Below are 27,805 nucleotides of genomic sequence, written 5' to 3'. Positions count from 1 at the left end.
CTTGTATCACAAATTATCTCAGATGCAATGCAGAAGGAGATTTCTTCTGCAGTAGATTGCACTATCCCAGGTCTGAAATTACAGCTGCAGTAGCCAAAGTCACCCCTGTTGCTCAAGGGACTTCAGTAGAACCCACAGCAAGGGCACATATACTTCTCCCCCCAGGATTACAAGCTGGAAAGCCTGCAGCAGGGCTCTGTGCAAAAGCAGAGGAACTGACTTTGCTCTTCTTCAGTCTGGCAACATCATGAAAGTCATCCTGGAGATTTGTTTGGGTTGCTTTAGCTTTTAATTGAGCCACTTAATGAGCCTCTTCTCTTTAGTGTGGGACTTAAGGGGTTCAGAGGGATAGTTCCTGTGCCCAGAGCTACCTGAATAATAGAGAAGGTAACACCTAAGGTCATGCAGACATTTCAAGTACTTCATTCTGGGGCATCTCACCCAGTCAAACCCCACACAATCAGCTGCACTTCAGTTCTTGGCCACACTGAGTTCCTGGACTCAGCCTTCTGTATCACAGAATCAATCAGGGGTAGAAGGGACTACAAGGATCATGCAGTTCCAGCCCTCCTCCCTAGATCAGGCTGCCCAGAGCCTCATCCAGCCTGGCCTTAAACACCTCCAGAGATGAAGCTTCCACCACCTCCCTGGGCAACCCACAACATTAACAGCTGTAAGAAAAAGCTCAAGCATCAAGTGAAATAAGCAGGCAGTGACATGACCACTTCGTGTGTTCCTGTTTATTAGATGTTACATTTCAGGTATTTACACAAAGGCAGCTGGAGTGCTTTTCAGTTCATTTGGTTGCAGCTGCCTCCCACTGCATCAGCAGTTCATGCTGCCATTAAAAGGGGTTGTGAATGTACTGCTCTTAACTATCAGCACTTCAGTAATCTTTAGCCATTAAGTGTCTTTAGCCAGCTTTATAAATCTATGCTTTCAGAGTAATGGTTTGAATAAGTAAAAATAAATCATCTCTTACTAAATGTACCTCAAGTAAATGAAGCTCTCAACTATAAAACACTCTGGGTGTGCCTAATACCCAAGTCACCTACATCATCAGATTGTTTTGAGGGTTGAGTGGAGCAGCTGCTGGTACAAACTTTCCTTAAGGTGTACAGAACACTTTAAGGAATCTCCTTACATCTATTGGCACTGGTGAATATTAAGATATTAAGCTGGGAGCAGCTCCACTGGTAGTTGATTGTCACATCAGAACCTGTTAGGGTCCAAACCCAACACTATTTACAAAGGTCAGTCTTAGGCTGCAGCAGAAACCAGTATTTAAAATCCATTCCATTCATTTCTGTTCCAAAGCACTGAAGCTCATACAGCTGAAAACAGCAGGAGAAACTAGGAGAAACCAAATGCTGTTTGTACTCTGATGACCACCCAAGCTGCTGGACAAAAGGAGAGGTTTCTTAGGAGGCTGGCTGAGTGCTGAAAGCTCCTGCCTGGTACCTTCTAGACAAGGTAGGTGTCAGGAGTGCTACCTTGAAAGGGAGTTGGAATGGTTCTTTATGCCAGCTGTCTCAGACACTTCAACTTAGCTTAAGCTACTTCTCATAGTACAGCAACCACTGGTATGATTCCCATGGCTAGATTATAGAATCATGGAATGGTTTGGCTTGGAAGGGACCTCAAAGACCATGTAGTTCCAGCCATCCCACCGTCAGCAGAGACACCTCCTACTAGCCACAATTGCTGAAGGCCTTATTCAACCTCCTTCTGAACACTGCTAGGCTTGAAGCCTCCACAACTTCTCTGGGCAACCTGTCCCAGTGCTTCACCACCCTCATGGGGGAGAATTTCCTCTAATGTCTCATCTCAGTCCAGCTTCTTCTAGTTTGGAGCTGTCACTCTTGCTCCTGTCACTCCATGCCTTTGCAGAAAGTCTCTTTAACATAAATAACGTTTGGTATTTTGAAGGAAGAGGGCAGGGAGGGGAGGGAAAGAAAAGCCAGTAACTGCTTTGGTCTTTTTACAAACCCTACTATCCTTACTTTACAGTTTCTTTTTAGCCTCAAGTTCCTAAATTACACAAATTTCTCTTAGCAGAGACGTCAGAAAGCTCAGCTAAGGAAACACAGGCAGCATTTAGCAATGCTAAAGCACACACAGCTTTCTGCTTCCAATGCAGTGTCCTGAAGAACAACTTGCAGCTTCTGAAAGAGAAAACACTGCAGGAGAGAGCCAAAGCACAAGGGTCAGCTTCAAACAGCAGAATGCTTCAAGGTAAAGCCCCAGGTCTTACTGATCTTACTTTTGTTGGTGTGAGCTGTTACAGCAGAGACTGAACTATTGGAGCAATTTAGACTAATTTAAAGTAAGCCAAACCACATCAGGAGATTTTTTTTTCAGTAAATGGTGATAATTTAAGGGAATAATAAGGAAATAAGCTCAGTTTCTTCTAACAAAGTTCCATTATTAAGCTTTCAGCTACACAAATGCCTCTCACAGCAGCCACACATTTAACCAACTCCTTTTTAAGATGCAAAAAAAATAATCCCTGGGTTTTTGCTCTCCCTAACTCCTTTTGCTTCAAACAAGACAAATAACGTGGAGGATATAAAAAAGAGACTACATCAGGAATATCACAAACAAAAAAAGAGTTAAAAGTTGGTCCATCTATATACACAAGAACAAAATCTACCCTTGGTTACTTGCAGACATTTAATTTCTGCCTACAGTGGTTTGGAACAGTTTCTTCCAACACAACCACAGGAATGAATGGACAGATTTTAAATATTTATTGCTTACAAGTTGGTGAAGGAGCTGGTAAAGGAAAGGAAATCCAACAGGAAGAGTTTTAGGGGTTTGAAGGATCTGGTAGAGGAACAGAAATGCCATTTTCAGCAGGAATGGTTTAGGGGTTTGAAGGATCTGATAGAGGAACAGAAATGCCATTTTCAGCAGGAATGGTTTTAGGGCTCTGAAGGATCTGGTAGAGGAACAGAAATGCCATTTTCAGCAGGAATGGTTTTAGGGCTCTGAAGGATCTGATAGAGGAACAGAAATGCCATTTTCAGCAGGAATGGTTTAGGGGGTTGAAGGATCTGGTAGAGGAACAGAAATGTCATTTTCAGCAGGAATGGTTTCAGGGCTCTGAAGGATCTGGTAGAGGAACAGAAATGCCATTTTCAGCAGGAATGGTTTCAGGGGGTTGAAGGATCTGATAGAGGAACAGAAATCTCATTTTCAGCAGGAATGGTTTCAGGGGTTTGCTTCTTGCTTTGTGGTTGTTTTTCTTCCCCCAAGCTAACTTTGCTCATTTTGGTTTGGTAATCTCTACAAAAGAAGTGTCTACTGCATCTGGAATGCTACTGCTGAGCCTCACCATATTGCACAAGTTTTCATGCTTATACATTGCTGCTTTTAATCAGCAAATACAAGGCAATTCCATCATCCCATTGAACAGTTTGAAATCATCACAGAATCATGGAATGGTTTGGGTTGGAAGGAACCTTAAAGACCATCTAGTTCCAAATCCCTGCCATGGGAAGGGACATCCATCTCCTACTAGACCATCTTGCTCAAGGCCCCATCCAGCCTGCCTCTGAACACTGCCAGGGTTCAAATCTTTTGAACCTGGTTCTTCTTTTTGAAGTGTTCATTTCCTTGTTAAAATCTCCAGGAGATACCCAACCAGAACAAACGTTGCTATTTATTAATACATATATATGAAAGATTATTTTCTGAAGGTACCAAATATAAAAAGTTGTCAGGGTTTACAAACTGTCCCAAGTACAAAAGGATACAGTACAGCAGCTCCACGAAGTGACTGCACTCTCTGGCACTGAAATCATCTCAATACTGTGGGCATGCAGAACAGACACCAGAAAAACTCATGCACCAACTGACAAATGAGGAAGTAAAACAATTTGCTGCCTCCTCTGATTACAGATTCATTGCTTCTGTTAGCTTCCTCTCCTCAGGAATACCATTTACCTGCAAGTAGAGAGGGTTTCTATCATTCAGCAGTGGTAGATGATGTTCAACTGCTAATGGCTAGCAGAGCACAGGAACAGATTTATTAGTCCTTTACCACAGCCACACTGGGGACACACAAGTCAAGACAACAATGCATATGAGAACATTTTGCTTGCTGGCTTCTGGGAAGGGAGAGATCTGGGAAGCAATGGTTTAGCCAGAAATGTACCTTTGTCCTTGGGACCTAACAGACTCTCTAGGGACAGTGTGAAGCTCAAGGTGCCACATGCATTGTTTAGACTTCAGCATTATAGGAATGATAGAATGGTTTAGATTGGAAGGGACCTCCAAAATGCATCTTGTCCAAGCCTCCCTGCAGGCAGCAGGGACATCCCCAACTAGATCAGGTTGCCCAGAATCTCCCATAAACCTTTCAATCAAGCACCTTCAAAGAGTCCTTATGAATTTTGCCAATCAAGAGAAATCAAATGATAAAACTGGAGACAGTTTCAGCAATGCAATATCAGCACTAGATAGGAATTGTCACCTTTCATACAGCCCTTTCCCACTTCTAACTTTGTGAAACAGTTGAGTCCTGTAGCAGCTAAAGTTTGCAGTTTCATGTAAGGTAAAATAAAAACGAAATGTTTCTTACTGGACATTCAGGTAGTTCCTCAAGAAGGTAGAATCAGTGTATGGGTTGTGTTGGAAGGGACCTTAAATGTCATCTAGTTCCAGCCCCCCTCCTATTAGAGCACCTTGTTCAAGCTGCCTTTGAACACTTCCAGGCTTGGAGCCTCCACAACTTCTCTGGGCAACCTGTTCCATCACCAACCTCATGGGGAAGGATTGCTTCCTAAGGTCCAGCTTTGCTGGATTGAGATGAGACCTTAAGAAGCAATTCTTCCCCCTGAGGGTGTTCTGCTCTTCAAATCACTACCTATGGTCTCCAGAAGCTTTAAAATGATAATATCTTCTTATCATGGTAGAGTGTTAACAATCCTGATTCTATTACTGGGAATCTTCTGCAAGAAAGGAAAAATAATGAAACCATGGATGTCTGGTTCTACAGATCTATTTGGCCTTCAGCATTTGAGTCCTATACATTGCTTAGTTGACCAGATCAATAAAACTGATTGCTGAATTTGTATTTTGTTGCTAAAACAAAGTAATAATGATAAAAACATCTTAGGATTTTGGGGCTAAATCATAACTGCCTAAAGTTCTAACCTGACAACATGAGTCAGAGATGTCTGTTACGAGCTAAAATGCAAGAGGCACATCCTGCAAGCTCTTGCATTGTCATCTGCTCTTCTGAGCTGTGAAAGAAGGTGTCACTGCAAACTAAAGAGGAGGGAATCTTTTCTGTCTCAGAGAGGTTTTTTTCCTGTTGTGGATATGAAAGAGCCAGATGTATTCTACCAAAATCAGGGGCTACAGAAGGACTGTTAAGATCTGGGTTTATGGCAGCTCTTCAGTGTGACCTGAAAGTGACAAAATCCATGCAGGCTTCTACTTCATCCCTCCTTCAACATTTCTCACAGTGCTACCTGCTGACTTTGCACCCTTTTTACTGCAAGACAGACTGGAATCCTTGTAACAGAACAGCCACAACAGAAGAGCTGACCTGGGGGTGATGTTTTGAGTGTTAAGAGCTGTGCTAAATGTCAACCCAAACCAGTGCTGGAAGCTTTGACTGCCAGAGTCATCTGCCATTTCCAACAGAGGTATAACAGAACACACAAACAGCAGAGCTAGCAGAACTGCAGTCAGTTTGGGGCGGGGGGGGGGAGTTCAGAAATGCTTTTGGATTCCAGACAACAACAAGAAAAAGACATTGGCAGAAGCATCTGTTATATACTTGCCTCAAATCTTTGAAATGTTGTCATACGAAATTCTCCTTTAATCCCCGAAAGCAGTAATGAAGAAGAAGGATTTGGAATGAAAAGAGTTTCTTCTGGAACTCCTAAGTTCTAACAAGGCTTTCTCCTGGAGCTGTGCTCCCTACAGTGTGCTCAATGTAATGTCTCTGTCTATGGCTGGTTTTGCATGAACACCTCTTTGAATGCTCAAATTTGGCCTCTGGATTCCCTTTCTCGCATGGCTGTGGCTGTAGCTTTCACACCTGACACTAGCTAGAGAGAATCACAGAATGGCTTAGGTTGGAAGGGACCTTAGAGATCATCTTCCCCAGCCTCCCTACCATGGGCAGGGACACCTCTCAGCTAGACTCAGCTGCTCAAGGCCTCACCCTGGCCTTGAACACCTCCAGGGAAGAGGTATCCACAGCCTCCCTGGGCAGCCTGTTCCAGAGTCTCAGCACCCTTGTACTGAAGAACTTCTTCCTCAGATCCAGTCTAACCGTGCTCTGCCTCATCTTCAAACCATTCCCCCTTGTCCCACTGCTTGACAACCTTATGAAAAGTCCCTCTGCAGCCTTCTTGTAGGATCCCATGGGAAGAAGCTCTAAGGAACCCACAGACTCTTCTCCAGGTTGAACAACCCCAGCTCCCTCAGCCTCTCCTCACAGCAGAGGTGCCTGACCCCTTGGATCTTCGTGGCCTCCTCTGGACTCACTCCAGCATTTCTGTTCCACATCTTAAGGACATCATCAGCCTTAGCCAGTACTCTGATGGAATCATTCATGGCCTCAATCACTACAACAGGACTAGGGAAAAGGAGCTAAAAGTGATGACTAAGGCATGGCAAACCTGCAGCATGGGGATGTGCCTCAGAACAGGTCCCCCAGTGTCAACTCTTCTTGCTTAGTAACAGAATAGAGCTCCTTCTTCAGAGCTTAGGTGGCATTGCTGGGAGGGGGGAAGTTGGAGAATCCAAAGAATTTCCCCACAGTGGGGGATATGGCTGTAGCTTCTTCTTGTCACACAAAATGCTTTCTAGGAGCATGCTTCTCACTTAGCTTAGAACCCAGTGCCTTATGCTGAGTTCTCCTCCTTGTTCAATCAACCCCAGCCCCAAATGTCTGCTGATGTACAAAAGCCTGGAGGGCAATGCTGTTAAGACCTTACTAGAGTGGAAAGTGGTTTGCACTGCCCACAGCCTGGGTGTGTTGTCACTACTGATTCCTTCACAGCTACAATATTTTCTCAGTACTGACCTGCACTCTGCTGCTGTGGAATCTGAGTCTGATGTGGCAGGTTCCTACAAAGAACAATTTAATATCTTGAATTAGAAGAGTCTGAATACCAAGTGACTTCTACTTTTATCTTATGCAGCAAAAACCTATTTCCACTATGCAAATACAGTTGTCAAAAGGTTAGCCAAGTCAGTGAAAGAGAGGAAATTATTGCTGAGGGATAGCTCCTATTATTTCAGTTCTCAGACAGGTTCAGAGCTGACTTGGTGAGGCACCAGAGGAGTCATGGCAGGTTTCTGTTGTGTTGCAGAGTTTGGTTTCCACAAGTGGTGAATGCAGAAAAGGTGACAGTATTTGCAAGACTGTGGAATGAGGAGAGGTCAGCTGGTTTTACACAGGACCAGCTCACTCACCAAGGCAAAGTTAGTTTTGGGTCCTGCTTAAGCGTTTGTTTTGACAGCTCCTAGCTAGGGAGGTTGTTTTTACACAAAGGAATTAGGAGCTGGGATGTAGCTGAAGGGGATACACACCCTGTGTACAACTTGGGAGAGCTTTTGGTGCCCCAGGCATAAAATATTGCTATTCTGAGTGGAAAGGGAACTGTAAAAGAGGGGGCAGAGCACTTTGCAGTGGCTGCACAAGGCAGAACTCTACCTTCTGAAGAACTTAGGTTTGGGACAGGGAGAAGAAAGCACTCCTCTGGCAGGTACCTACACTATGAAGGGAGCTTAGGGCAAGATGTGTGTATTAGGGCCAGGGTAGTGCTGGCACTGGACCAGTATCACAAGCCATGCAGGCCTGCCAGCTGAAGAGCTCCCAGATGGAGCTCCCAGTGTCAGAGCACAGCACTGAAGAACACTGGCAGTCACTTCTGCAAACACTACTTCAGCTGTGCCTAACCCCGTATCAAGCACCAGCAGGTCTGTCCCAAGGGTGTCCTTAAGTTACTGATAAATCAGGTACCAGGAATCAGTATTTCTGTGGTTTCTGCCTTGCTGAGGCTGGGAGTAATGGAAATGGCTGAGGGCCATTGTGTTTAGTGTCTGTGTAACTGAACCTGTCCCTCTTCAGTGTCACCATTCCAGACATAACCCACCTGTGACAGGCACACCATTAACTACTGACAAAGTCTGGAGTCTCTGCTATGAACTATCCCCAGCCTCACTGCTGGTGTTCTACCAGAAGTCCAAGGGCATGGCTGAAGAGGCAGGGTGTGTAAAGCAGAGCAGTTCAATCCATTCCTCTGGCAGCAGCAGGTTTGCTCCAAAACATGCAGCAGTGTCACCTGTTCCTGGCAGAGCTCCTTGCCAAGCCCTTTCATTTGCTTTGACATTTGCATCCCTGCTTGAACTGCAGAGCTTGGAGCCATCCTCAGCTAGAGCCACTGCTGCTACCTCCAGGCCAAACAACACTGCAGATGACAAGCACTGGAGTTAGTGATGCAAGCCAAAGAGGAAAGCTGAGTACTTACTGCTGGGTCTGCATCAGAGGCATACTGGTGTTGTCATAGCTGTCTGTGTGCAGGGGAGGCACAATCTCCCCCGTGACTGGGTGGAACACAGGCAGTGTTGAAAGAGGCCAGGCTATCTCTCTGTTCTTAGACATGTCACGGAGCTCCTTGGTTGATTTCTGTATAGCACTGTGGTGGACCAGCTGGATGCTGTGGCAAAAAGAAAGCAAGCAGGAAACAGTTCTTTTAAAGTGCCCCAGCTAAAGGGATAAACTTGAACAAGTCACATTTGTCTCAAAAGTTACAAGGACCCTGAGGCATGCCAGAGGTTCTACAGCAACTTTGCATAGTCAAGTTAATAATTATTTATTACATATTGGATTTATTTAAGCTTTAAGGCAGTAATTATTCTATTAGGAATCTGCTGTCTGGCTAAGGATTTTCCATGAGGCCCAAGCCTGTGCATTTATCTGGTGCAGTTAAAAGGTTTGGTTAACTCCTGATTCTTGTGGGAAGTCCATAAAAGCTCACAGGTTAATTTTAAACCACTACATAGCATAGGCAACTGGATACCTTCCAGGACATTTGCCTTCCTCTCCACTGCCTTTAAGATAGAGGCTGGGAAGTCCAATAACCAGGAGTTTAAATGAGCTATTAATATCTTTATATTCTAACAGCACTATTTTATCTCAAATTGAGAGTCATTCATTTCAAACCCTTTTTATTCTGGTCTTCTATCCTGACCAAGACTCTGATTTAAAAGCAGCTTTCACATTTATGAATTAAACCATGGATTAGAGAGAATGAGAGAAGATTATGACACAGATGGATGAAGCATGACAAGCTACCGAGGATGAAAATTAAATGGTAAAAGAAAAATAACAGGAAAGAAGACACTTACTCTGGTGTTTGCATGTTTCTCTTTTCCCTAAAAACAAAACAAAATTTATGAATTAAATAATAGCATTGATAGTTGGAACATTAAATCTATCTGATGCTGAGGATAGTTGGTGATGCCCAAATGCTGACAAGGTTCTTGCCAAACGCCAACTCGGCAGCATTTGCAGCTGGCTGTATGGTGAGGCCTGGATGGAGGCAGGTAGAGAGGTGTGCTGATGAGAGACACACACACACACAGACACACACACACAGAGAGATGGAAATGCAGGTTAAAGAGCAAGCTTCTGGCTCAAATAAATTCAGTGACAAAATGGAGCTGCAGTTTGTGTAAGATGGCAGGAGTTACGTTACTTGCTGCTTTGCTTTTATGTGGTTTAGAACAAAGCTAACTTCAGGTTGTCATCTCAACCAGGTTTATTTTAGACAAGCTAGCATTTTAGAAATGACTTAATATTCCCCTGAATCCACGAGCCTTTATTAGCATTTTAAGTGTCTGGGGCATTTTGTGTGTGTGCTGAGACGTTTAAACCCTTTCAGCTACAACAGCTGGAGGCCTTACATCCCTTCTCCTGGCAGTTACTGTCTGTGCTTCCACGAGGGACACGTCATTACTTCGAGCTTTGGGTTCATTTTCAATGCTTTTAATGAACTGAATGAAACTGTCCTACCCAACATCATCACCTTAGAGAGCCCTGCAGGTATCAGTGTGTGAAGGTACTCACACTCCTTCCCGTCGGCAGCACATGATGTAGGCAAGGATTAGAAAGAGCACCAATGCTACTGCCGAGGGCACCGCCAGGGTGATGAGGAAATCCGAGTAATAGTCTCTGCTTTTCAGGCTGTCAGAAGGTGGCTTGTATTCTCCACCATCAGGTAATATCCCCTCTCCACGGATCACTTCCTGAAAGGTGGAAACTTGTTTTGTGTTGTCAACCTGATACTCAGAAAAAGAAAAAAAAGAGAAAGAATTAAAAAAGACAATTGTATAAGGAAATAACAGAAGGTCAGAGCAGGCAGGCTGCAGCCAGCTGCAACATCCTCAAGAGTCCACAGCACACATCTGACTACTTCTAAACTTTCATCCAAACTCTTTTTTAAGAGAATAAAACCCTTCTGGCTTGTTCAAAGCTTCTGATCAATGCTGGAAGTGATATTCATAGAATCACAGAAGCAGTCAGGGTTGAAAGGGACCACAAGGATCATCTAGTTCCAACCTCCCTGCCCTGGGCAGGGACACCCTACACTGGACCAGGTTGGCCAGAGCCTCATCCAGCCTGGCCTTAAACATCTCCAGGGACGAGGCCTCAATCAACCTCCCTGAGCAACCCAGTCCAGGCTTTCACCACTCTGCTGGAGAAGAGCTTCCTCCTCACATCCAGTCTGATGTTCTAGTATCTTACTTTGTTCTGTGCCTGCCAGAGATACCCTGGTTGCACAGCTTGATTTCTTATGGCTGAAGATGAGCCAGTATGTGGCCAACAGCATCCTGGCCTCTCAAACCTAAAGCATGGCCCAAAAAAAATAAAAAGCAAATCTTTGTGCACTTGCTGTGAGTGCCAGAAGCAGTTAGGAGTTCTTAACCTTGAAGTCAAATTAAAGAAAAGCAACCAAGAGCAACCTGCACCTTACCAGAAAACAGTTCACAGCTAGAAGTGGGCACTGGAGCAAGGCCAAAGCTCCTCTCTCCTGCAAAAGTCCCTCCCAAGGAACCTGCTCATGGTGAACCCAGCAGACACCTGACACTTCAGCTGCAGCTGCCCGAGCATTCTTGGTTCTCATTTCACACTTTCCTCTCAGCACTGCAGCAGCAAAGATGAAGAGAGATTAAGCTCCTGGCACACTAAGCAGGGTGGGAAGCTCACAGCTGGGACATTCCTAAGGGAGTCCGCTGCAGACAACTTCATTATTATTAACTCTAAATGGGCCTGTATCATGTCTGGCATAAACTACTGAGCTTCTCCAAACATGATTTTAATGCCAGAATAAAGTAACTCACCAGGGAGATTTTACACCAGTCGATGTGGAACTGAGTACGGAACTTCTTGTCGCAGGTTATGACAGGCTCCATCTCTTGGCTGCATCTCAGCTGATTCTGGGGGTTTTCCACTTCTCTTAAGCAGGAAGAGAATGGAACATCTGCCCCAACCATCACATAGACACTGTGGAAAGATGAATGGCAGTCAGGACAACTCTCCCCTGATGTACTCCACCAGACCTTACTGCTCACAGTAAGATTCTGCTCTGCTTAAAAGACTAAAATTATTTTTCTTGATAGTTTAAGGATATAAATAACAGATTGAAACCAAAAGGGTTTTTTCTAGCTCCTTACTACAAGGTGTTCTGTTTTCTGCATAGTGTAAATGTTTGCTTGGCAGATGAAGTCATAGAGCTCCAAGTGTGGGCTCCTTACTTTTGCAGTATTTACTTAAATCAGGACTACTTTTAGAAATTGCACTTAAAAAGTCTGATTCTATCCTAAGGAAATCTTCAGTCTTGCTCAGCACAGGATTTTTAAAGAGTTTCTTCCCACATTTACAAATGAAATTCACAAGGACCTAATTCCAACACCAACCTGACAAAGCCTCAGCTTCTCCTAGGAGGTTCCACATTGCAGCTATGCCACTGCCCACAAAACTGGCAGAATACTGAAGGCTGAATGCAAACTTAACACTTCATTTAGCATTACAGTACAGAAAACCAGGCAATGGTTTGGCTTAGAAGGGACCTTGCTCAGAGAAGCTGTGGAGGCTGCAAGCCTGGCAGTGTTCGAAGTTAGGTTGGCTGGGGCCTTGAACAAGCTGCTGTAGTAGGAGTTGTCCCTGCCATGGCAGAGTGGGTTGGAACTAAATATTCTTTAAGATCCCTTCCAACCCAAACCATTCCAAGATTCTCATTGTAAAATGAACATAGAGAAACTATTTCCTGTTGAAAAGGTATCAGCTGTGGCAGATCCAGGGTACAACAGGCTCAGGCCATCAGGCAACTTTTCAGATCTAAGAGCAATCTGATTTCCAACATCCAAAAGAGCAACTGCAAAGTTTCTAGAACACTCCAACAAATATGAAGCTTTTCAGCAAGGAAAGATGAGAGCAAAGCAAAGCCATCAGAGTGAGAGATGTGCTTACCCCTCCTTCATGTCATTAATAGGAAGTGGAACTCTCCCTCCCCTGTCCAGGGCTGAAGTAATGTTTATGGCGTTCAGGCGCTCTGGCTGCCACACGTTTTTCACTGCCCCAAGGAAGTCCCCAAGAACCTCACTTGCCAGCATTTCTTCTACATTCATATTCCTGATGAAGAACTCTGCCTGATAGGGCAAAGGGAAATCTAGTTGGGAGGAAAAAGGAGGAGTTCTGCCTTAAAGATTCCATGACAGAGTTGGAAGTCATTAACACAATACCACACGGAGGCTGAAACACCTTTCTAAAAGTCTTCCATGTGAACTAGCTCCTTTTCAACCTGATGTGCTCATGTTAGTTTAAATAGTCCTAGCAGCTGTTAATCAAGCTGAAAAGCACTGGCTAGTTCTGAAGCAACTGAGCCATGGAGGAGTAGACTACAGGAAGAGTGCCTCAGCTGAGAAACCTTCACTGCAAGGTTTCTCAAAGCCTGGAACGGGCTCCGCAGGGAGGTGGCTGAATGCCCATCCCTGGAGGTGTTTCAGAGGCAGAGATGGGATGCTGAGGGTGGTGACTTAACACCAGCATTGGCAGTGTTAGAAAATGGTTGGACTGGGTCATCTTAAAGGGCTTTTGCAAGCCAACTGCTCCTGTGGTTGTCTGTACATACCTTCTGCTGACATGATATTAATGATCAAATTATGTCTCGCTGTCTCAAAAGTCCGCCTGTTATACGCCGTGATCTAGAGTCAAACAAACCAAAGATCTGACTGCAAAGCAGCAAGGCAAAAATGAAACATCAGTGAAAATGTAATCAATTATTTAGCAATGCTTATCACCTTTTAGATGTTTGCTTCCTTCAGGAAACAAACTGAAATAGATTCAATTTCTTCCTAATTTCAGATTTTACTTCGTTCATTTCAGGGACAAGGGAGAGGCAAAGGAGATGGCAGCAGGTACACAACCATGCTGCTTCTCAGCAAACAGAGCCACAAAGCACAGTGACACTGATTATTAAAGAAACAAAAGTCAGAGATGTTGCACATCCAGTTTGGAATCAAAAGGAGAAATCCTCTGGAATACCTTCTGCAGGTTCCTTTCAGTGCAAAAGAAAAGCCTACCTGACACATCCTATGCCATGTAACATTTCATTATAAAACTAACAGAAAACAAAGTGAGGAGATTTGAACTCCTCAATTCTGTTATTTCTTTCACAGGACTGTTTCAACAGTACTTTAAACATCAATGCCTAGAAAAGCCAACCCTCTGTACAGGAACACAACAGCACCCACTCTGAGGCTGCACTCCAGCCAGTGCGGACCATGCACCTGCACTGAGTAACAGTGACAGCAGTGGAGCTGCCTCTGTACTGAATTCCTCAGAAACCATCTCTGCACAGCTTTCACGGGGGCTTGAACTCAAGAACATTACCTGCTCTACTGCAGGACTCTTCTCACTCTGAGCTCACCCCCAATTAATTGACCTAACCATGACATCACCTCCAAAACTACGACAGGATGAAAGTTATCCTGAGGGCAGGAGCATGCAACCACTCCTCTCAGGTGGCACTCAGGAGCAGATCGAATGCAATCTGCCCTCCTCACCGACTACAGAATTAAAAGCCACAGGTGAGAGGGAGCTGCAGTGACTTTATTTACATGCTAGGCAAAGCTTAGTTCATATACGGGCTTGGGGTCAGACTTAAGTGAAGGTCTTGATGTAGAATCTAGCCACTTATATTATTACACTATATAATATAGTCAATATATTTCTAACTTTATCTTTTGTAATCAAATACATTTTTATTTGTATGGATTGATACAGGTTTAACTTATTTGTATGGGTTGATATAGGCTTAACTTATTCGTATGGGTTGATCTAGGTTTAATTTACTTGTATAGATTGATACAGGTTTAACTTATTTGTATGAGTTGATCTAGGTTTAATTTATTTGTACAGATTGATACAGGTTTAACTTATCTGTATGAGTTGATCTAGGTTTAATTTATTTGTACAGATTGATACAGGTTTAACTTATTTGTATGAGTTGATCTAGGTTTAATTTATTTGTACAGATTGATACAGGTTTAACTTATCTGTATGAGTTGATCTAGGTTTAATTTATTTGTACAGATTGATACAGGTTTAACTTATCTGTATGAGTTGATCTAGGTTTAATTTATTTGTACAGATTGATACAGGTTTAACTTATCTGTATGAGTTGATCTAGGTTTAATTTATTTGTACAGACTGATACAGGCTTAACTTATTTGTATGGACTGATACAGGTTTGATGTATTTATACTTTACTGAACTGAAAAGCCTCTTAGAAAGATGAAGGGCAAGAACATAAAGGTAATTCAGCAAGGAACCCTCCATTTAGATGGTTATTGTTCTTTGCTAGTTCTACCTTAAAGCAGAAGATTCAATGTCACACAATTGGCTTTCCCTCAAAGAGGACACAGTGAGATTATGTTCATGTCACAACTCCTTGTCCCTGCCTTAAATATTTTTGTAACAGGAATTAAGTTAAATAAGAGGCAATGCTTTTTGGCAATCCAAACCTTCCACCCCAAGCCAAATTCAGTGGTTTTGAGCCTTCCAAAGCAAATACCTCAATGATGGTTGGCTTGCCCACGTTTTCTACAGTTGGTGAGCCATAGAGCACTCCATCACTGTATGGCGTCCTCTGGATGTAGCGCAGCCAGCCAGGTCTGTCAGGGTAACCCATCAGGTTGGTGTTAAATGTTATGGGATCATTACTGATTTCACCTAGAGAAGAAAAATATCTACTGGACCATTTGCAAGACAATACTGCACAACTTGATCTTCACATTTCTAGTAGAAAATCCTGTTCTCTCTTCCTGTTAGGTCTTCTACACATTTCCAAAGGGAAGAACTGCTGCTAACCTTCAGCCTGTGGGAAATATGGGAAGTCCTCCTCAGCACTTGTAAGTACTGAGAAGTGTGGCCAGCTGCAGAGATGAACATGCTTGGACCTTCTAGAATCCTGCCTAACTCTCTGTGCTTGCACTCATTAACTACTAGGTCTGAACATACAAAGTTCCATCTGAAGAGGAGGAGGAATTGCTTTAATTCAAGAGTGATGGAGCACTGTAACAGGCTGCCTAGAGAGGTGGTTTTGATTACCTCTGCATTGTACACACAGTACAGGAGTGTTCCTATTTTTATAGGAAGATACAACAGTTATATAAATAGCATATATTGAGAGATTTATTATTGTTGATAAGCAGGGGAGGCAGAAAATTCTTTCTCTTTCCCACCTGTATTGCTTTTACATATCCTAAGCTGTCAATGATCAATCCTTTAGGTCTGCCAAAAGGCCACACTTTAGAAAACCACCTTACTAACACTGAGCTGCTCCTAAACACAGGTAGAAAGCTGAATCCTTTTGTTTTAAGTAAGATATTTCAAACCTAAGAAAAACTAGATTGAGATTACATCTCAGGAAGAACTTCTTCCTCATGAGGGTGGGGAGGCTCTGGAAAAGGTTGCCCAGGGAAGTTGTGGAGGCTTCAAGCCTATAAGTATTGAAAGGCAGGCTGGATGGGGCCTTCAGCTAGCTGGTTTAGTAGGAAGTGTCCTTGCCCATGACAGGAGGTTGGAGCTAGATGATCTTAAAGGTCTCTTCCAACCCAAACCATTCTATGATCTGTACAGTCTGTATTTGATTCAGTGTTCTATTCTATCTGAAAGCAGAGAGTAAACTTGAAAGTGCTCCATCACATAGCCTGATAGCTGCTACACATAAAACAGGGATCAGGCAACTGGCATTTTGTGCAGACAGTGAAACTTCCCTGATCTCATCTCTGATGTGAAAGTCAAGAAAAGCTACCCCCTGATCTCAGCTCTCTGGTGTTGTGCTTATGCCTTCCCAACACACACTTATTTTGCATCTCTGCACAAATGATCACAACCCCCATCATTTCCACCTTTTGGGACCAGATATCTTCTATCAGTTGAAGGCATTTCCATAGAAACTAACAAGTGTTCTTTGTATGCTGCATGCTGAACTCTAAGCAGACAGACATTTTAACATTCTATTACATGTTTATATAATATGGAAGATCTTAGCATCCCATACCAGTCTTTGGGTAAGGAGGAAATTCCCCCTTAAAGTACTCTCTCTCCAAAACATGAACAAAAAGAACTCCAGCAGAAGGGTAAACATTCCGATCAGAGTGCACCTTGGACAGAATTGTGTACACTGAAAAGCAGAAGGAAAGATAAGAGACAGAAAAAGGCAAAAATGAGACATGCTCTGGATAATACATCATGCATTTCAACAGCAGTGTGGGCAGCCTGGCAGCAGGAAAGCAACAGATATTAGAGACCTGTTAATAAGTTTTTAAAGGTTGGGTGGATTTAAGATGAGGACACAGCAAAGCCTCTCTTTGCCCAACAGGAGGCTTCCAGCACTGCAGAACTGGCTGTGGTAGGACCTCAGAAGTTGCACAAACTGTTTTTATTGCAGTAAAAGAACCCAAAAACCAACAACGGAGGCTACTGGAATTTTACAGCTGTTTATTTGTAGTATGACATGAACAAAAATGTGTCCAGTGGGTGATACAATTGTGGTTTCTTGACGTTTTACATACAGATAAGGAAGACGAGAAGGAGGAACTTTACCAATCAATGGCATTGATTGCTCACAGAATGGAATGGCAGAGTTCTCACTCTCTGCAGAACAGAACAAAGGAAATTCACTTCAGCTGAGCATTTCTGAGTTCTTAAAGGCAGACTTTAAGCCAGCAAGTTCAGACAATAGACACCTAAAAAGCTGCTTAGAAAACTCCCCATTGAAGAAGAGAACAAAAGGTTAAGGGGCAGTTAAAGGCCAGGCACTGGCTCCAAACCAAATGAAGCTGTGTTTTACAGTATTCAAGAATTAAAAACCTGCAGGAAACTTGAATTAGAACAACCAGCACATGCAAGAGCAACAGGGACTTTTTTATGCAATTACAAATGTAGTTGGTGAAAGCAAATCTTCCTTAGGTATGACACATCTGACACACTACCATATGTGTGTATGTGTATATATATAGACACAGGGACACTATATATTTTAATGCAAAAATCATGATGACACACTAAGTGGATAAGGAACCACTTTATCAACAAGCTAAAAAATTAAAGTGTAAATGGAGAATCTTGATCTAAAAGGTGTTTCTCATGGTGTCTTTAAAGGATACACTCTTAGTCATGTTACCATCCCGTATCACTGCTCAACTTTAAGTCAATGCCCTGAAGGAATGAAGCACATTGCTGAGAATGTCAACAGATCAGGATTACACCAGTGGTAAATAAAGAGCAGTCACAGATACAGAGCCTCACAGCTACCTGCCTCGCTTGCTAAGCTGAAGGAAACTTCTGAGGAGTCACAGCTCTGAGCAAAGACTGTGCCATGCAGCTTGGGGGGATTGTCAGGGGCAGAGTGACTCCAAGACCACAGAGTTGTCATAAACTCAAAGGAACAAGCCCCACACCTCCTAGAAGGTAAAAGGGCTAATTTCAGCCCTTCCATCAGTAAGCAAAATACACCTGCAATGTGGCTCAAGCTGATGTAATTGAGTAATCCTGCTATCACTTCTCCAGCCTTCTCATTACACCAACCTTCTGCCTTGAGGTCTGCTTAAAAAGCCACTGCTAATTAGGCATTAATCACAGACATTCCATCCCTCGCACCACGTACTCCGGGTGGAATCTATCTCACCTAATTTTAGATGCCCACAGAAACAACATCCACCACAGAGTTAGTCAGGCTCCTTTTATAGTCAGTGGAGAAGAAACAGACGCTTCTAGGCCTTGATTAATTTGATTCCTCCTGTAAATGAGTTGAATCATGTCCTAGACTGCTAACTACGCAGACTGGATCTCCACCGACTGCAGAGGCAGCTGAGAGGAGATGCAGACAGTTGCAATGGAGAGCTCTACATTTAGTTATCTACTTCCCACTCTTCAAGTTTGATATTGTAGAATAGTCTCAAGCTCTGGACATATTACTGATCAAATCCCCACTTTTGGAAGCTGCTTTTAACCGAAGTCCTGAACTGAGTATCTGCCTAATCATTTTTCCTGGAAGACAAAATTAAAACAGATCCTAAAAATTAAGTAGTTTATTACAACTTTGTGTGGTTAACAAAGTAGCCACTGTAATTTTAATTACATAGACATAAGCAGAGTAACACTGCTCTCTGTGTAACTAAAATTAGCAAACTGATGAGCCCCAAAACTGTTGTGCTCATTTCTGTGAATGAGTTGCAAGGAAACCCATTCATTTCCTTTAAACTATTTTAAAGCCAAGCAGAACAAGGAAATTATAAGATAAATAAAACAGAAAAATAGTGGCTGGCTGAAAATTTTTCAAGATCTTAGAAGATGTCTTTTGTTCCCTTTCTGATGTTTGACTCTAGAAAGAAGATGCACTGCAAAGAGGAAGAGCAGTGGAAATGCAATGTGTATTTCCTCCACAAGCAATAGTCTCAGAAAGGAAGAGGGGGAAGAAAATCAGCAGTTACTGAAAAAAACCAACCCCATCTGTCCAAGGTAATCCATTGCCACCACGAAATGCCTGCCCTCTGCTAGTAATGAGCTGTTTCTCTGTGGCTGAAGTGAACACACCAACAAGGACTGAATGCAGATGAAAAAATAATGACCTTGGTGGCAGGCAAGAAAACTACCCACCCATTTGATGCTGTAATGAAAAACACACTGAAATGACACAGGTGTGGAGATGAAGAACTTGCAAAGTCCTCACCTCCCTTGCCAGAGCTTTCCTCTTCTCCCAGTAGGAAGCTCCTTCCACAACAGAAGGAAAATGATGAGTCTTCAGCCTATGACAGCTTTTCAATAATGGAACCAGTGAAATGCTGCTCTCTTCAGAAGCTCTTAAACCCCACACAGTTGTTTTGCTGAGTGCCTGAGGCTGGAGGTGAAAGTGTAATCATCTTAGATGATGTAGGGATCACAATGAATATACTTAACCTCATCCAGCAGACTGCCAGATGGGGATTGCCTGGGACAATTCCCTGTGGTAGATAAAAACCTTGTGGATTGTGAAAGGTTCCTGTAAAATCGATCATGTGGAATTAAAAATCCTCACTACAGAGGATCACAACAGATCCCTGCTAGAAAAACATCACAGCATAGCAGCTACCTCAATAGCACTCTTTCCTTCTCTCCTTTCCACATCCTTAGGAGGATTTTCTGTAGGTGCCAGGATAAATTTCTGCAGAATGGATGACAGAAAATGGCCTCAAGTTGCACCAGAGGAGGTTTAGGTTGGGGATTAGAAGAAATTTCTTGACTGAAAGATATCTCAAAGCTTAGAACAGGCTGCCCAGTGAGAGGCTTGAATCCCCATCCCTGGAGGTGTTTCAGAGATGTGGAGCTGAGGGACAGGGTTTAGGTCCAGCCTTGGCAGAGGTAGAGAACAATCTTAAAGGTCTTTTCCAACCAAAATAATTCTTGCAAAGGTTAAAAGCTCTGCAGATTGGGAAAGAAGTGATCAGGAACTGAAGGTTGGAGAACACACATTGCTCCTTTTGAAACAGTGCCCCAGTTGTTCTTCCTGCAGGTCTTGAACATGGGCACAGCCAAGAATTTAGCTGAGATTCTAACAACCTCCAGAGCCTGGAGGCTCCCACCAGATCCAGAAGATCCAGAGATGTCAGAAGATTTCCCATGTTGGCTGAATCCTGGATGTTGATCATCTTCAGGAAAGAAAAAATCCTCCTCAGGTTTTTCTGGGGCAACTCCAGAGGCTTCTCCCCAGTGGATTTCAGCAGATGAAGCACAGCACCAGAAATCACTTGACTGGGGCAGGGGGCAATGCAGACTGCCTGGCTGGGCAGTCAGAGCAAAGCCTCTCCTCAGCCACTGCACACTTGCTCCACTGTTCCATGTGCACTTACAGAAGCAACAGCAAAGAAGCCTTTCCCCATACATCAACAAAAAGATTGTCTTGGCTTGCTGCAGAGGAGTTACTGTATTAAGCACACTGCAGAGGTGTCTCCAAGCACCAGCCCTGGTGAGAAGTGCAGCATTAGGTGTAACACAGCCATTACTTCAAGCAGAGCTACAGGAGCAGGAGCAGTTGGGGAAGAGTCACAAGGACAAGCAGGTCTGTGAACGTTCACAAGACTGAAGAAATGGAAAATATCCCAGATTACTTACCTGGAACCAGCACCTTACTGCTAAAACATGACTGGAAAAGCAAGAGCAGTATTAAAAAGCAGACTTGACTGAACCAACATGGGGTTTACATTCACAACCTAAACTCACCATTCTTCTCAACAGCCTTTATTCTGCTGATAACATAACTGTGGGCTCGCTTAGTCGTCCAGTTAACTGTTCCATTACTGCCATCAGCAGAGCTTAACAACAAAGCTTTTGAGAGTAAAACATGCAAAAAAAGATTACATTAGTAAGATCAACAGTGAGATTGAACCAGGCAAGGGCAGGGTTCTACACTTGGCCACAACCATCCCAAGCAGCACTACAGGCTGGGGACAGAGTGGCTGAGAGCAGCCAGGCAGAGAGGGAGCTGGGGGTGCTGGGAGAGAGGAGCTGAACAGGAGCCAGCAGTGTGCCCAGGTGGGCAGCAGAGCCAATGGCATCCTGGGCTGGCTCAGGAGCAGTGTGGGCAGCAGGACAAGGGAGGTTCTTCTGCCCCTGTGCTCAGCACTGCTCAGGACACCCCTTGAGTGCTGTGTCCAGTTCTGGGCTCCTCAATTCAAGAGAGATGTTGAGGTGCTGGAAGGTGTTGAGAGAAGGGCAGCAAGGCTGGGGAGGGGCCTGGAGCACAGCCCTGTGAGGAGAGGCTGAGGGAGCTGGGGGTGTGCAGCCTGCAGAAGAGGAGACTCAGGGCAGAGCTCATTGCTCTCTACGACTATCTGAAGGGAGGTTGTAGCCAGATGGGGTTGGTCTCTTCTGCCAGGCAGCCAGCAACAGAAGAAGGGGACACAGTCTCAAGCTGTGCCAGGACAGGTCTAGGCTGGATGTTAGGAGGAAGTTGTTGTCAGAGAGAGTGATTGGCATTGGAATGGGCTGCCCAGGGAGGTGGTGGAGTCACCAACCCTGGAAGTGTTCAAGAAATGTGTGGACATAGCACTTTGGGACATGGTTTAATAGCTATAGTGGTGTTGAGTTGATGGTTGGACTCAACTACAGAATCACAGAGTGTCAGGGGCTGGAATGGACCTCAGAAGCTCATCCAGTCCAATGCTCCTGCCAGAGCAGGATCACCTAGAGCAGGTCACACAGGAACACATCCAGGCAGGTTTTGAATATCTCCAGAGAGGGAGACTCCACAACCCCCCTGGGCAGCCTGTGCCAGTGCTCCGTCACCCTCACAGGGGAAAAAAAATCCTCCTCATGTTTCCTTGGAACTTCCTGTACCTCAGCTTCCACCATTGCCCCTTGTCCTGTTACCAGCATCACCAAGCAGAGCCTGGCTCCAGCCTCCTGGCACTCACTTTTACCTATCTAGAGGTCTTTTCCAATTGAAACAATTCTCTGGCTCTGTGATTCTAAGATGATGAAGAATATTCTCCAGTAATTATGCACTGGCAAAACCTCATACACAGAGCACAGCCATTGCTGAAGTACTGTGCCTGGTGCAGTGTATTTTGAGCCAAGTAGGGGAAGTATAGGAACCAAGAGCATGGCTTTGCTTGTATAAAGATGCTTTGCTTAGATAAAGACACATGGAACTGATTTCCTAGCTTGCAGGCATGACCAATAATCAGTTCTGAAAATAAAAATGATTGTCTTCTTCCCAGGCAGCCTGAAAACAGTTGGATCACTGCAGCTGAAGGAGCAAAGTTTAAATGTGGTGAGGAGCAAATATCTACAGGAGACAGAAGGCAGCTGTGGAGCTGACAAACTCCATTTCACCAGCAGCAGAACTGCCTGAGAAAGCTCCTCCTCACCTCCCATTCTGGGCTCTTTGTTCCCATTCCTCTGTGAGGAAGAACAGATACATCAGCTGTTTGGACAGTTACATGCCAGCTGAGAGCGTGGAGGGAAGGACCTGCTGTCACATGTTAGGAAGGGCAACGTGGCCACAGTAAGTGATGTTTCTTTTTACGTTGTTTGGGAGGGAGAACTCGTGTCAAACTCTGGTGAAAAGATGCTATCAGATTAGCAGCTTCACTTCCTTGTAAAAACAACAGTACCAGAAACAAAGAGGCAGCAGCACTCGGGTTCAGAGGTACCAGCCTGCAGGAAGAACCAAACACTCACTGGCAAACAAATTACAGCAACACTGAGAGGGCTGTCAGCAAGCACTCCAACACGCTCCTCAGGGAGGTGGTTTGTGCTAGTTTGAGCACTTAGTGCCATGGTCTGGTTGATTGGCCAGGGCTGGGTGATAGGTTGGACTGAATGAGCTTGGAGCTCTCTTCCAACCTGCTTAATTTATCATTCTAAGTGATAGGATGAGAGGAAATGGCCTCAACTTGCACCAGGGGAGGTTTCGGTTGGAGATCAGAGGAAGCTTCTTGACTGAAAGGGTTCTCAAAGCCTGGCACAGGCTGCCCAGGGAGGTGGTTGAATCCTCACCCCTGGAGGCGTTTCCAAGAGGCAGAGCTGTGGTGCTGAGGGCCATGGTTTAGCCCCACCCTTGGCAGAGTTAGAGAATGCCTGAACTGGATGATCTGAAAGGTCTTTTCAACCACAGTGATTCTATGGTGAGTAAATAGCAACCCAAGGAGGAGCAGGGAGATTTCATTTCTATCCTTGACACAGATCACTGTTCAAACACTGTGTCTAGTACTTACACAGAGCCTTCAAGGAGCACACTGACAACATGAAGAAAGCTGAGGGAAGATCTGTGAATATGATTAAAGGATGACAAGAGAGCCCTTACACTACACAACACAGGGATTCAAACCATGCATTTTATCAAAGAAACACTTCAGAATTCGTTTAATCAGCCTTGTTCTCACACTGGGAAAGATGCTAATAGTGTCATGCTCTTCAGATGGTTACACACCACCACACTTGCTGGAGCACCCAGAAGTGCTTAGAACAGCAGGAGCAACTCACAGCTCTGTGCCTGAGACCTCAACATAGGTAAAGTGCATTTGCAGTGTTTTCTAGTCTCTTTTCTTTAATTAACATTTCTTTTCCTTACATTTCCCTCCCAGTGGCAGGGAGGTTGAAGTGGATGATCTCAAAAGTCTCTTCCAACCTAAGCCATTCTCTGAAATGAAGCAGTTTTAGCTTGTGAACATAAATTATATTGATGTTGTTTTATACTATTTTCCCTTTTAATTATCTTTACATAGGGTTTATGTAAGGGTTTTAATATTAATATTTAATAGCAGAACATTTCACAAAGATAGCCACAACACAAAGCAAAAAGGTCCCAAGTATCATGGAGCAGCATCCCCATTCCTTTACGACAGTCTGACACCCACAAACCATCTTGCAGCCCCCATCTATGCTCCTTATTGCTTCTTTGAAGTAGGACCTCAAGCCCATCTCTCTCACTTCTAATGCAGCACACAGCTCCAGCTCTCCCAAGCCAGCAGTTCCCCTCTCTCCCACAGCTCCCTCTGGGACTGTGGCCTAGGCAGGTGCTCAGCACTCTCAAGCCACATACCAGAACCTTGGGCCACGCTTTCACTGCCCCTTGCTCTCTTACCACACAACCCTGCCCTAAAAAAATGCTCTTGCAGTCCTCCACCACTTATCCCATCTAGCTTGGAGCCCTTCCTGCATAGTGAGCTGGAAGCAGAGCTCCACATACAGCAGATACCTTGGTGATAGCACCAAGACACAACAAAAGACCCTCCAAGCACCTAGTCCACAGCTCAGCTTTAAGCCAGGCAACTGGTTAGAGAGCAGCATAACTACCCTGTTAACAAACCAGTGTTTACTTTGGACCTGCATAACCTGTCCATGCTAAGTGCACCACTGCAAGTCTCAGCAGCAGCCACTGAAATCCATACCTTCAGCTCTCCATCTGTAGTACCCTGTTCTATACTGGAAACACTTCCAGATAGTCATGCCAAAACTTTCTGGTTCTATTGCTTCTCGCTGCTACTTGCTTGAAAAGCAGCTCAGCTGATTAGAAGGGAACTAATGTCTGTTCTCTGGTTTCTTGGCTCCTTCCTGCTTCTTTCAAATTCCTCTCTAAGTATTCCAAACTAGCAACTCCCTCCTTTCCTCTAGAGCTCTGCCAAAGGACAGCACTCTATGCTGCTAATGCCTGCTGTCAACATATCAGTATCTCCTCAAGAAGAGCTCAAAAGCTGTACCAAAGCAGACATTCTTGTCTAGGCTTGGCATTCTTTCTTCTTAGTTTGAATGCACACAACCTCTCATCTAAAGAAAGGGGTTTGCTTTGGTGACTGCAACTCCTGTGGAGTACTTTAAAGAAGTTCTAACCAAGTGTTCTGACAGCAGCCAGTCTCCTCCAAAAAACCTGCAAGGATGTTTCACACGTCTTGAAGAAGCACAAAAAGCACAAGTCAAGTTTCTTCTGCAGATCAAATGCTACTAGAGAAATGGGGGGAAATAATCTCTCTTGGCAGAGGAGAACTCAAAGAAATCTGTTTGCAGATTTTATGCTACTTCTTATGCTCCACTTTGTAAGATGCCTTTTTGCCTGGTTAAGTCATGCTTCAGTACCACAGAGTCTACTTAAGAACAAGACTCAAAAGAAAGGACTTTCAGGCAGGGCTGTGGCTCACATTAGGGCCAGGAGATGAGACTGGAAGTTCTTGCATGTGGTCACAGCTCAGATGTCAAGCTCTAGGAAAGCAGAAAGATGCTACCATGGGAACAAGGGGGTAGGCTTGGGTTCTTTTGTTGTTGTGGTGGGTTTGTTTTTTTGGCTTAATGAGGATGGAGAGGAACTGGGATGAACTGAGACAGCTTGCATCATTCAGCTTCTCTAAGCAGGTACTGTTGTACCTGAACTCAAACCAGGAACATACTACAAAACTCCACCTTCATAAAGCATGAATTTTAAATAGATACCTCTTGAAAGAGCTTAACTGAATTTAAGTTCATGATTCCTTTTTTTTTATATCAATCTTAAACTGTGTGTTCTGCTGTTTTAAAGTAATGAAATCCTCCTGAACCAAACTTAAAAATGCCTGAGTTTGGAGTGGAAAAGTTAACTCTAGGCAAAAAAACAACCTTAAGCTCTCTGTTCTTATCTGGCAAAGACTTGTGGACTCAGATCTTCTAAAAGCTCATTTCAGTTGAACTTTCTTAAACTTACTGTCTTAGGTCATACTGAAAACTTACTCTAAGATTGTCCTAGTTCCTTCTTGGTTGCTATCTCACAGTTGGTCTTGAGGAGAGGGTGGCAAAAGAGGCAGGAACTATTTCCACATAAGGAAAGAGCAGCACCTTGCGTTGAACAGATGGAAAGTTTTATCCTCACACTCAACACCCAGGTGCTAACTGCATGTTAATATATCCAGTGTGTCCTGTCACCTCTGACCGTGTCAATATCCCACGACAAGACTGGCCGTGAAGAAGTACTATTCAAGAAGACATTGAGCAGATCGTTAGCTGTCAATGACAGACCACTGACTTCTCACACCACAGAATAACCGAAAGAGACAGATTATTTTGCTGTTAACTTGCTCTTGGGTGAGCGAGTCTCATAAAGGCACTCCTGTGGCTGGTATGGTATTAAGCGTAACCCGTTGAAAGCATTCCACTGTGCAGAACCTGCCTGCTGCACGACAGCTCTGCTGTACATGCGTTAGAGGGAGCAGGCTTAGGGCTCCGAACGCAGAAGACGCAATCTCAGCTCTGACACAGTTGGATCAAGTGGCCGAACTGGGAAGGATACAAAAGATACTCTTTTAGTCAAAACAGCCCCCGCTGGGAGACGGGCGCCAGCCCTGCCAGGCGGAGGGAGGAGAGAAGCTGAGCCCGGCGCTGTCCCCGGCAGCGGAGCGCCCCTGCCAGCCAGCGCCGCCGGGGCAGGCCATCAGCAACGCCCCCGGCCACATCGCGGAGCCTCTTCACCGGCCCAGCCGCCCAGCCCCAGCCCCATCCGGGCTCCCTCGGCTCCGAGAGGGCCGGGCTGCGGCTGTGCCCTCCGCGGGGAGAAGGCGAGAAGCAGGCAGGCCGCCGTCCCTGCACCGTCTGCGGGCTGGCCGCCGCCGCCGCTGCTGGAACCGAGGCGGGGCTGGGGGAACGCGGGGCGCACCGGGACGGCCGGGATAACGCACCGGCGCGGAGGCATGCAGGGAGGGAAAAGGCGAGGAGGCAGCAGTGCCGCCAGGAGGGGACACGGAGCCCGCAAGGCTGCCAGCACGGCCCGCTGCCGCTTGCCCGCGGGGAAACGCCGCCGTGACCGACCTGTCAGCAGGAGGGTGGTGAGGGCACCCCCGCTGTGCGGCCAGGGCCCCGCCACGCAGCACCGCATAGCTCCCCGCTCCTCCGCCGCCGGCTGCTGCTGTTGCCGTTGCCGCCGCCACCGTGGCCGCATCCTCCGTTCCGCGCCGTGCCGGTGCCGCCGCCGCTGCCTCGCCCCACGGCGCCCGCGGCAGCATCCTCCCTCCCGCCCCGCCCCGCCCCGGCCGTCTCCAGGCAGCCCGCGGGGCATGCCGGGACCAGCCGCCCGCCCCGCGCTGCCGGCGCCATGTTGAGGGCAGCGGGGAGGGCCCGGAGCGGAGTGCGCAGGGCCGGGGGCGGCAGGGGCTGGCTGGGTCCAGCACCGCCCGGAGCAGCGGCTGGTGCCGGGTGCCTGGCTGCAGCGTCCAGCCCCACCTGGCTACAGCCTCCCTTCACTGCTGCAGACAGCAGTGAGCTCTGCCCTGAGCCTCCTCTGCTGCAGGCTGCACACCCCCAGCTCCCTCAGCCTCTCCTCACAGGGCTGTGCTCCAGGCCCCTCCCCAGCCTTGCTGCCCTTCTCTGGACACCTTCCAGCACCTCAGCATCTCTCTGCAATGGAGCAGCCCAGAACTGGACACAGCACTCAAGGAGTGTGCTGAGCAGTGCTGAGCACAGGGGCAGAAGCAGCTCCCTTGTCCTGCTGCCCACACTGCTCCTGAGCCAGGCCAGGCTGCCATTGGCTCTGCTGCCCACCTGGGCACACTTCCCCTGGTAGAAAATGCAATAGAAAATGAAACAAGTGAGGACTAGGGGGGGTGGGGTGTTATATCTAACTAAATATGAAACAGAATAGCTGAATGAAAGAACTGGAGCACAGCAGAGGAACCTCTTTGCTAGCTGCCAGCCTTTGTTTCTGTGAGAACACAGAGCCACAGAGAGCATCTTTGTCGGCCTCAGGTAAGGAGCTGGTGGACGGAAGGA

General features: G+C 45.5%; 1 protein-coding gene across 6 annotated transcripts; it reads right to left on the bottom strand.

Moving 5' to 3' along the window:
• Positions 1-725: 725 nt before the first annotated feature.
• On the bottom strand, positions 726-27,042 carry SGCE (sarcoglycan epsilon). Of its 6 annotated transcripts, XM_064167100.1 has the most exons (13): positions 26,849-27,042; positions 20,798-20,902; positions 16,599-16,721; positions 15,108-15,265; positions 13,164-13,236; positions 12,503-12,701; positions 11,374-11,536; positions 10,100-10,311; positions 9,379-9,405; positions 8,499-8,687; positions 7,049-7,092; positions 5,796-5,830; positions 726-3,948 (listed from the first exon to the last, which is right to left on the bottom strand). In XM_064167100.1, the coding sequence occupies exons 1-13, from the start codon at positions 26,976-26,978 to the stop codon at positions 3,898-3,900; spliced, it is 1,509 nt and encodes a 502-aa protein (XP_064023170.1). In that variant the 5' UTR covers positions 26,979-27,042; the 3' UTR covers positions 726-3,897. The 6 variants fall into 6 exon arrangements, with proteins under 6 accessions (XP_064023170.1, XP_064023172.1, XP_064023171.1 ...); XM_064167102.1 differs by lacking the exon at positions 5,796-5,830; XM_064167101.1 differs by lacking the exon at positions 9,379-9,405.
• Positions 27,043-27,805: the final 763 nt, after the last annotated feature.

Source organism: Pogoniulus pusillus, chromosome 28 (genome assembly GCF_015220805.1).
Source record: "Pogoniulus pusillus isolate bPogPus1 chromosome 28, bPogPus1.pri, whole genome shotgun sequence".
Lineage (NCBI taxonomy): Eukaryota > Metazoa > Chordata > Aves > Piciformes > Lybiidae > Pogoniulus > Pogoniulus pusillus.
This window is presented reverse-complemented; position numbering and strand designations above follow the sequence as displayed.

Bases quoted from the DNA above. Each gene is read 5' to 3' on its own strand.
- SGCE (XM_064167100.1), bottom strand. From the start codon at position 26,978: ATGCGGCCACGGTGGCGGCGGCAACGGCAACAGCAGCAGCCGGCGGCG. The intron at 16,722-20,797 runs GTGAGTTTAGGT...TCTGCTTTTCAG, and splicing joins AAAGGCTGTTGAGAAGAATG to TGTACACAATTCTGTCCAAG. The intron at 10,312-11,373 runs GTGAGTTACTTT...TCTGAGTATCAG, and splicing joins ACTGGTGTAAAATCTCCCTG to GTTGACAACACAAAACAAGT.